The sequence below is a fragment of the Tigriopus californicus genome, chromosome 11 (genome assembly GCF_007210705.1).
Source record: "Tigriopus californicus strain San Diego chromosome 11, Tcal_SD_v2.1, whole genome shotgun sequence".
NCBI classification, from domain to species: Eukaryota; Metazoa; Arthropoda; class Copepoda; order Harpacticoida; family Harpacticidae; genus Tigriopus; species Tigriopus californicus.
The window spans coordinates 1,276,354-1,287,441 of NC_081450.1; the positions used below are offsets into that span (position 1 = coordinate 1,276,354).

Sequence of the window (11,088 nt, forward strand, 5' to 3'; positions counted from 1 at the left end):
GCTTTTCTCTCAAGCTGTCAAGGAAGGAACCCAGGGATGGGAGGAAGAGGGAAAAAAGTTTTTAAAACTACAAATCCCGCCACTTAAAGCTCACAATGATCGAGATCTTTTAGATCTGAGGCCCTCTTGGCTCACGAAATGAGAATGCCTGAAATTCGAGATATGTGTGTGTGTGTGGAAGAAAAGCCCAAGGTTGTCGAGTGGCCACCAGAGCGCTTGAAATGGACACATTTCAAAAGTTCGCAGAGAAGAAGCAAGATAAAGGGAAGTCTTCACTAAAGATGACAATTTTGGACTATTCAATTGGCCCATTGGATACCATGTTCACCTTCTTTTTCTTTTTGGCGAAGGCGAAGGGGAGAGAGGGGGGGGGGCATCCACAAATTTTAATGGCAGGAAAGTGGTGGCAATCAACGATGCTTGATCGACCCTGTTTGACGTTGGCGGGCTTTTGATCAAGGATACAAAATTGGCGTTCAATCGCTCTTTTTCGAGATCTCCAAGAGAAAATGATGGATGGATTTCCTGCTTGTTTTTCTGTGTCAGGCCAAGTCAACCCGACTTGGGTCGGTCGGCCTCTTGATCAGAGATGCCAAACATGCCATTGGATTTGCTTCCAGATCACTCCCAAGATTGATTTATTGCCAATGTTGGTGACTTCCTTTCAGTTCCAGTCGGTCTTGCCAACTCGTCTAACAGATCAAGATTCTCGTCAATTTGAGGAGGCGGGGGTGTATGAATGAATAAATGAATAGATATAAATGCAAGGCCCTCATGTCCCTCTCTTCAAACTTGGAAACTTATTCACTTCATGCTTCACTCCTTCTGGAGTCGGTGACGAATTCAAAAATCCTCGGGGGAGTGCTTCATGGCATTGCCGAAATAAGACTGCACATATTCAATTTCAAAGCCTGGAAAATGCCCCAAGGCTGGAAAATGGGAATGATAATCTCAAGTTCCAATAGACTATGAAATTGCTTCATTGGACACAAAAGGCAGGAAATTGCTCTTTTGTATGTTCTCATTTTCTTTCGGAGATATTGAATATGTCTCTCGCTCTGTCTCGTATCTACGCCCCTAACATCCAGCATCTCGGAAGAAAGTGGGAAGAAAACGAATGAACCGAAGCCAGGCCTCGTTTTGCACAAACAAATTACCTCGAGAATCAGCAACGAGGTATTGGGGCTAGGAAGGCATTTTTTTTGGAGTCCACTCTCGCTTGGCATTTTGGATTCTCACCTACTCGTACTCGTATATGCCTTGACTGACCCACCTCAGAAATGCCATTTAGTCGCCAGAACCCAGATGTCCTTGTCCAAAAGTAGTATTGGCGTGCATTTTGTCGAAAAGGATGGCTCAAACCCACCATCCCATTATCCAGCGAGGGACGACGACGAATGAGAAGCCATCCCAAAGTTCTCCATTCTGACTGAGCCAAAGTTGTTCGTCCCCGGGTTATCGTTTTTCATTTGCAATTTGCTATCTATTTCAGGTGAAATTGGAGCGAGTGCTTGGTGTGACCGTGACCACTAATGCCGGACTCACTTGCTCACCTTCCAGTGGTGTGGTGGCTTATCCTGCCGGGTAAGTAATGATGATATAATTGTATGATTGTATTTTTGGGGGAGGTTTCTTCGTCGTCGGAGAAGGATATTGGAAAAGGTCTCTTCCCTATGTCAACATGAAACGATGCACGACGAGAGCATCTTGTAATTGGATGCCCGCTCATAAAGTTCGTTCTTTGGGCTAGATTCGGCCGTCATGGAAATCGCTCTGAACTTTTAACCCCAAAAGCATGGATTGGGCCAAATGTCGTAATAATGTTTCATGTGATTTCGTGACCTGCATCCATTCCACGATCCGAAGGATGAGAGGAACAGTAGGAACTGATCGTTCTCTTCTAGCGACAGGCTTACCGTAATTCGTGCAAAAAAGGCGTCATAATCAGTCATGCTGCGGATGGATTCACCTCCGAGAATGAGGATATTTACACATCCAATCCTCCACTCTAAAAACATGGTTGCGTATAACGTGGAAATTTTGCATGCACGCGATGTCAGACGCATTATGTTTCTTCTGTAGATCTGCTGGATCTTTGGGATTTTAAAAGTTCAAGTCAATCATTTTTCATACCTTTCCACGTTAAATGCAGACAATTTTGAAATTACAAAAAAAGTTCGGGACCCATCAAGCTTGGGGAACCAACTGAAGGTACTATCGCGAGGATAACACTCACGTGAAATTTTGATATCCTTGAAAATGTTCAAAAAAAATCACACCTCGTGGCATGCCATTTGTATTTCAAAATGCTTTACACCGATTGATTCGAATGGAGATGCTTTTTTTTTCATGCATTTTATTCATGATTGCAATGAACCTAACCCTTGAAACCAATAATGATTTGTCTATGCAAATTTGAAATATGCTGCATAAAAAAACCCGTAAATTTGGTACATAATATCTTGGAGGAGGGTTTTTGATGCCAAATCAAGATCATATCCAAGACCGTTCAATATCATAAAAATCAAACACTATGGACAAGACTTGTTCATTCATGTTCTCTTTGACTGGATTGCTCAAATTCCCACTGACTATTCATGTGGGTTTGATATCAGTTGGCAATTGTGCGGTGCTTCTACCCACTTTTAAAGATAATCAAGGAAGGCGGGGCAATTAATTTGAATGATGTTTGAGCTTGATGAAACCTATTCCATGAGAAAAACACTCTGAGCAGGTCTCTTTTGTCACACTATATTGCTAATGATTCCACTGGGATGGAAGACATGCATACATTTCAGTTTATTTACCTTGTAAAATTGGAACTGTACTCCAGCTTTTTTGTAATTGAGTATATACGGTGAAAACAGAAACTAATTAAGCTAGTTTCCCAGACTTTTTCTGTGAGTGACGTCTGGCAAGCTCGAGATTTCTCTTTGGAATGAAATACGCCAATTCATTCATTAAACGACGATCTCGTGAAAGATGAATGGAAGGATGAATTGATTAAATACTAAGACCGATTTGATCCGACATTGGGGGCAAAGCTAGTTGAATTGGGCTGGGGGTGACTGACAAGATTGTCTTTGTACATATATCGTGACAAATGCCCAAATGAACCCTCTGAAATCTGGGATGAGTTTGTAAACCAGGAAATGTTTATAAAACAAAAAACAATGACCTGTGTTTTTAAGAAGTACAAGTGCATATGTTGGAAAGATAGGTCCATCACATCAGTGAAGTGTTGTAATAAGAAGGTTTTTCTGGAATGGCTTACAATTCCTATGAGAAAAATGGTTCAGGCCTCTTATGATGGACCCCCTAAAAATGGTGTTGAAAAGGGCCTCTCGACAACGAATGGGGAAAATGATTCATTGTCAATGCAAGTCTTAAGACATATTGCAGTTATTTGCATCAGCTTGGTACTCTGTTTTCGGCCCTCCCATTTATCTTACAATAAAGAGAAGTGCGTGTCCAGTTCCAGCTGCCTCTAGTTTTTTGCAATTTTAAAAGAGCCAGATAAATGTTTCATAGACTTTGTCAGACTCCTCTTCATTAAAAGATGCGCCTTTTTATCGTCATTACAAATTTCACGGCTGTCGGATGCTTTTTGATATTTGCACTCGGGATGAAGGTACCAGAATACATCCCAATTAAGAGAGTAAAAACACTGGAGTTTAAAGAGCAAATGAGTAATTTGGACTCTCTAGAGAACTCGTTGCGGACATGTCAGTTTAGCTCTGGACATCAACGATGCAGTTCGACACGATTTCATTAATCGGTTGGCCCTCAACTAATCAGAATTTTTTTCCAACCAGTAACGTTTGTCTATTTTGGCCTGTACCACTTATGGTTCTTGATAGGGTCTGGGCCCCCAAAAAGGTCCCCCGAAGAAAGAGTTTATTTTGACAAGATCATAAAAAGAACCGACTTCATGACGTACGTTCAAATGTAGAGCTAAAAGAACCATTCCTCATTTGGAATTACCGTACGACTGGCAGCGTTATGGTGACATCTTAATGCTGCGTTATGAAAGCCTCATCTGACTGACCAATTAAGGGAACTTTTTGTTCTGCAGGACATTGTTTTGTGGTTTTAAGCTTGTCTCTATCTTAAGTACTTTTAGTCATTGATATTATGGTACTTTATATATCATGAAGACAAGTTGGCGAAGTGCCCCTTATTGATCATTAAGATAAGACTCTGATTGGGCTATTGCGAAATGCCTGCCCTAAATCATAACCGACCGAGACTTCTTTGACTCTGTGTACGTGGTGTATGAGGTTTCGATCAACCGAATGCGATTCATGCAAATGTTTTATCTGGGTTTATTGCCAACCCATGGAAACTATTCAACGCCAAATTAGGGAGTCCGGGTTATTCACGAGAGATCCTATTACCATGTAATGGGTTAAGAGTAGGGCTGTGAATGAGTCCTAAATCTCGGACTCGAGTTCTACGCATCCTTCTTGAACCAAAAAATGGTAGAGATAACTCGTGAATCTTTTGCATAAAAGGACATGCCAAACAGTTTCCCTCTCTTTTCCCCCCTCCACTTCTCAACCAATACTCGTTAATCATCAAAACGACGATTTTTGTGGTTTAAACGATAAACAATATAACTGAAAATTTAAAGTTATTTAAAGCTTAAGTAACTTGTCAACACTGGAGTGGCATGAAAATTATTCGAGCCTTTTAGAATCGTTGAAAAGGGTGAGATCACTCCTGGCATCCCTAGTTAAAGAGCAAAGGGCAACACAGCAGCTTCAAATGAGCGTTTTAGTTTGCAATTTGCAGGCGTTTTTCCTTTCGCGCAGTTTTATTGGTGCCCTTAATGGCATTGTAATTTGTGACAGAAGCAAATTCGCATCAACCAAGTCGCCTCAGTCTTTTTTTCCAATTCAACCATGCCAAAAGGGTATTATGCCCTGGTGGTGGTGGTGGTACTCCTCGTCTATCTGGCCAATTTGCCAAGGACACGCTAAATCAACCCTAAAATACCCAAGGGGCCCCTCTCTCGTTAGTCAGATGAACCGGTCCGTCGACAATGGCAATGCTGGCTATTTTCGCATTCCAGTCGGGCACAACTAACTGGCAACTGGCCTTTTAAGGACGTGAGGGACTTTGAAAGCACAGCGTGTACCATGTACATACTCCGTACTTTGCAATGCATTAAGGGAGTGCACCTCGTTGGAATAACAGCCGTCAAATTCGAAACTCGTGGGGTTTGATGGACGGAAGAGTTTTCCATTCCATTCCACTCAGTCCTGGTCGATGTGTTTCATGTGAATCACTGGGTTTGGCCCTTTTCTCTGACTTACCATCACCACCACCACCACCATGTGTTTTTTCCTGTGAGGAGCATGTTTTATGAGCTTGGGTTGAGTGGGCGGACTGCTACATAAACACACAGACACACACACACACATACTCCAGGCAAATGCCAACACCATGCTCTGTTTGTTAGAGTATTTCATTCACTCATTTGTTGACTCAGGAATGCCCAGAGATTCTTGAGAGCCATCGCAATATCTTCAGATTAGACTGGTTGTTCGGGTACAGTTTTTCGGAGACCAGTCGAGTTTGGCAATGCCGTATGTACATACGTACATACGTACATACAATACACACACACACACATACACAGTGTATGAGAGCGATCTTTTGTGTGTTTGGTCAAAAATCGTCCGTGGGTTTGAACGCAAATGGCGTTTGTTGTGGGTGGTAGAATAGGGCAAACGTGACAAATGGAAGACTTGATATTCTTCTCTCACTTTTATGTAGGATTGAAAACGTGCCAATATAGCAGGTCTCTTTTGGAAGGGACTCGCTCCGCCCCCACCATGTCAAATGTTGTTTTGAGCGTTTGTCGCACTTATATTGTCCTTAAAGGTTCAAAATGGTCCGCCTAGAGTATCCAAACGGTTCCAGTTTTTCCCGCATTCAAGAGACGAAGTGAAATATTTAAAAGAAATTCAGCCAGGAGATTGGCATTGGACTCAGAAGATTCGACTTGAATAAACAGAGAATGGCATCCATGTATTGCAGTTGGTGTACTCATTACTCCATCGGAGGCGTTCTTACACTGACCTTTCAAGTTGATAGCTCTGAAGGTTGAACATAAATTGGATGGACTTTTTGAGTGGGCGAAAGACAAGTACATATTTTTGCTGATTAGGTCGTTAATCTTAAAACGTTTGTACTGTCCCTTCCCGTTTTCACCGTTTTCCTTGGAAATTTTCGATTTTCACCGTTTTCCTTGGAAATTTTCGAAACAGTCCAACAGGATTATCATTTATGAACCAGAAGCAAAAGACACACACAAAACAATTTGTTTCCATGTTCCAGATGCACTGTGGTCTTGTACAATCCTCGCAAGAATCGCCAGAGTCATCTGACCAACATCTCCCGGAAGACCATCACTTCCTTGGCCTTCTCCGAGGATGGGCGTTACCTGGTGACTGGGGAATGCGGGCATCTGCCGTCCGTGCGGGTCTGGGACATCCAGGAGAAGCAATTGGTGGCCGAGTTCCCCGGGCACAAATTCGGCATCAATGTTGTAGTAAGTACCAAGTACCACCTGCTCTCAATATGTATTATTACTACGCGTACTGTATATGCGTACGTAGCCCTTCTCCCACTCGATGGAATGGAAAAAAGGACGTAATCGCATTGGACTGTTTTTCAAGAAATTTGCCTCGGAACTGATTGTTATTACCCTAATAGTTGCCTGCCTTTAAATGTCATGTGAGAGGGCAGGTCTTCTTCCAAAGAGCGGTATTATATGGCACGCACGAGTGTCGTGTGCTTCGATGTTGGTTCCAAAATTGGACTCTCTCTTATTCCCTGTGTTGACGAGGTCTTTGTAGCGAGAGAAGAAACGCAGACTGACAATTATCATGATTAATTCTCAAAGACGTGTGTTGCAATTCTGAGGAGGGGGCTCATTAGACGTTTTCGAGACACCATCACCTCGGAGGAGTGCCATTTATTTGTACATGAGCTGTTTCAAGTTTGTGAATATGTTGAAGAAAGAAATTGACTTCTTAGGCTTGTCTGCGAGAGGCCCATGACTATCCGTTCCTTTGAGCACGCCCACTTGGATTCATAAATCCCAATTGTTGGCAGCAGACCCATTCTCGTTAAGGGGTGTACTCCCCTGGTTTACCATGTTGTTTGAACAGTATGTGTACATTATTTGTTACCCTCTGAAAGTTCGATCCTTTCCGTTTGGACCATTCTCGAAGTGAATAAAAAAGAAATCCCGAGAAAACAACCACAACAACAACAACAACAGTGAGGAGAGTCTCTGCCAAATGATCTTGCTCTCACATCGTTAAAAGCCCCGGTCCAGAAATATTCCAAGTATACATACCACATTAGTGATTCTGAGTGCCAAAGCCACACCCAGCCACACCAAATTCGTGCCTCTTTGTTTACGATGGGTCTTCTTATCGGTGAAAAAAACGATGAGAGAGAGGGAAAAAGTCCCGGAGTGTGTAGGGGGTCGTGCACATCTGGTGGTCATCGGATTCATTAGGATCCTCATTCACGTCGTTATATTGTTGTTATCACGAAATGGAGCTGACCAACCTTCAAAAACTCCTTCTACGACGTTGGCCGTACATGTTGAAGTAATTCAGTGGTCGTGGCAATGATGATGATGTTGAAGATGACACCCACGTTTCTCACAATACGAGGAGCCAATGCCGCGTCTTTTGATTGGTTGTAATCCCTAGTGGCCACCGAGACCACTTTTCTGACTTCATCTGCTATTCCTTGAATACGACCAAAAAAGGTCTCTAGATCCCTCCCGTGCACAAGCAAATTGCATCATTATCAAGGACAATCAAACGGCAGTCGTCGATAGAGTCGATCTTTGTAGGCCATTGGCAGAATCTTGATTCTTGAAGAACCTACCTCCTTGGTACGTTTTGGGGGGCGAGAGTGAAGAGTGAAGAGTTTTCCACGTAATTCTTTTTGGAAGGACAAGGCTCCTTTTTGGTTAAGTATGCATGGCGTCTTGCCACCCAGTAAGTAGACTCGTTCAAACTGTTTCGAACTCGAGTAGGTACGTATATAGAATGAATGACGAGGCTGCTTTGCGTCTTGGGCAGAAACTCGTGAGTCAATTAAAACCACTTCCGTGTGGTAGCGCTAGAATTGTGACCCAATCCACGAAGTAAGTTGGAAGAATAGTTTTAGGGACCTCTCCTTGGGTAGATTTTTAGAGGTTTGTGAATCCATTAGTCGCCAGATATACTCACATCATAGAGCGATTGGATTGTTTTGTCCTGACTTCCTGCCTCATAAATTCCAAAGCCTCTGACCAAGCTGACATTGATCGGTCCGTTTGTGAAGAATTTGGAGTACTCGACGAGCTCAGGCCCAATCCGACAAGATCTTGACAATCTTGCCAATCATGAGAGGGTTCCTTGAACCAAGACCTTAATCCAAGGGTTGAGTAAATGCTAAATGCCCAAGTGTGAAGTGTGTCCACAAATAACGGACCATGTCTTTCAACAACGAACTCCACAGACTTGGCAGTGTCTGGGCTTTTGAAAGCATTTCTGAGATTGGATGTCAGCACAAAGTGGGATGAATTGAGATTCTGAATGTGTTGAGACGCACGGTGGTGCATTTCCGCAATGTGTTCATTTGACTTCTTCAAAACTTTCAGTTGAAAGTGCATGGCACCAAATGAGTTCATTTTCATCTGAAACTTGAAATTCGGTGCGTTCACCATTTGTCCTCCTTAGGTCGTTATTAGTTTGGTCTCGTTGGTGAAATGTAGCATAAAAGTCAACGAGTGTGTTCCGAGAATTGCTTTCAATGTAAAAGCTGAGAATCGTTTGAGTGTCTAGAAAGGCCTTTCTTTTAAAGCCTCGAGGATGAAAAACACAGGGCAGGAATGAATAATAAGGTTTCTTTTTATACATTATGCACCATTGCAGCACTTCAGTAATGGTTACCTAATAGTAACTAAACTAGTGTAGTATGTAAATTTATGGCAAGAATGTTATTGTGACTTCTCATGGATGAATTCCTGTTATGTTCTGTCAGATTTTTTGGCGGGTTATAGCAACAACAAGAGAGTGACTATTTTTTGCCTGAGAAGAAAAGTCATTTTCATGAATTTTTCGTCTTTAACTTTCAGTCGTTTGCACCCAATAACAAGTATGTGGTGTCTGTGGGGTCCCAACATGATATGATCGTCAATGTTTGGGATTGGAAGAACAACGTCAAAGTCGCCTCCAACAAGGTCTCAACCAAAGTCAAAGCCATTTCATTTGCGGAAAATGGCAATTACTTCGTCACCGCCGGCAATCGCCATGTCAAGTTCTGGTAAGAATTGCTCGAAAAGGATTAATAGTTTAATTGTTGGTTTTTACAAACAGTACACACTCAAAAAAATAATAAGAAAAACAACAATCATAATGACGATAGTAGTACTTTTCATAGATGATCATACAGATTATGAGGTAAGATCGTATTTTCAAAACTTCGGCCAAGGCGGATGTACGTTACAATAGTAGTACTTTTCATAGATGATCATACAGATTATGAGGTAAGATCGTATTTTCAAAACTTTACCACGAAATGGCGTGCTGCAAAAGAAACCTTAGTAATCAAACCTAAAATGGGCATATATGTTGGGTCATATTCATATTCCTGGTATCATTTCGAACTCGCTGAAGCCTGGCTATGGTCAGACACACGGTCTCCATGATTTATCATGAAACTAGGCCAAAATGTGGCCAAACAATGAGGGCTCTCTGGTTTTCAAAGGCATGCATAGTCTGGATCAATGTTGTTCAGCTTTGCCTTTTTATTTTTCCTTTCAAACTTTGAGAAAGAATGTAGATTGAAAACGCGTCGAGAACTGAGAATGTTTCTAAGTTTCTGGCCCTTTTTGTTTCTTTTGCAGGTATTTAGAGTATTCTCGCTCCAAATATAAGGAGCCGGTGCCTTTGATGGGTCGCTCAGCCATTCTGGGTGAGCAACGCAACAACTATTTCTGTGATGTAGCCTGTGGGCGTGGCGAAATGGGCGACTCCACCTACGCCATCACCAAATCCGGCCTACTTTGTGAGTTCAACAACCGAAGGCTTCTGGACAAATGGGTGGAATTGCGGGTAAGATTTGGTACAAGATGACTGACTGGCTTCTTTCCAGACTTTGCAAAGAATTCCAATCCCATGAGAACGAGAAATCTACTTACAAACTGTCACGAGCTTTCGACACCTTTGAAGTCCAACCAACACGTCGGTTGGTTGGCTGGATTATTCAAATGGCGTCGCATTTGCATTTGAATGTACTGGTTTGGTGTCCCACCCAGTCTTTCCCGTTGGCTTTTCCTGACATCCCCCGAGTTGTCAAGTCAATAGTCGCATAATCGCACTCGGTCCCTCCCGATACATTTTCTTTGCCAACCCAAGTTGCCAAGTCAATTATTTTCAGACGGAGAATGCCAACTGTCTGAGCGTCGGTGAGGATTTCATCTTCATTGGTTGTGCGGATGGAATCGTCCGATGTTTCTCTCCCCATACGTTGCAATTCATCACCACCCTACCTCGAACCCACTACCTTGGGTGAGTGTGCCTGTCGTATGTAGAAATTTTCCAATTTTGAACAAGTCATGATTGGTCATTTTTTGGTTGTTTAGAGTGGACATTTCCAAGGGATTGACAATAAGCCATATGGCTTCGCATCCACCTCAGGCCCGATATCCGGATGCCACTGCTATCACCTACGACGAGCAGAACTTTAAAGTGACTGTGATCTACAACGACCATTCCATTTATGTGTGGGATATTCGAGACATCAAGAAGGTACGTTGTCCGAGTAATCGGTCCATTTCTTTTCTTGAGCCCCAGATTTGATTTGACCAGAACGAGCAGAACAAGCCGAGGAGCTGAAACGTAGAAAGACGCTTTCCCCCTCCATCCAATCAGTTTTCTATATAATCGGATTTGATTGACGATACATCCGCATGTTGTCGTACACGTACTAGGTCCATACCAAAACAAGCTCACACACGCAAAATGTACCCAAATCCTCCTCTTAGGATGTCTCTATTCTAATCGAATT

The 11,088-nt window shown here is 42.6% G+C and overlaps 1 protein-coding gene across 8 annotated transcripts in view; it reads left to right on the forward strand.

Annotated features, from left to right (window-relative positions):
• LOC131890464 (mitogen-activated protein kinase-binding protein 1-like) overlaps window positions 1-11,088 on the forward strand; it is a gene marked incomplete at its 3' end in the record, with an annotated part of 35,569 nt that overhangs the window by 11,102 nt on the left and 13,379 nt on the right. For all 8 annotated transcript variants that reach the window (XM_059239809.1, XM_059239808.1, XM_059239810.1 and 5 more), the window contains 6 exon segments: window positions 1,493-1,584; window positions 6,346-6,559; window positions 9,155-9,342; window positions 9,926-10,133; window positions 10,459-10,589; window positions 10,664-10,829. In XM_059239809.1, the coding sequence (XP_059095792.1) occupies window positions 1,493-1,584; window positions 6,346-6,559; window positions 9,155-9,342; window positions 9,926-10,133; window positions 10,459-10,589; window positions 10,664-10,829 (999 nt within the window).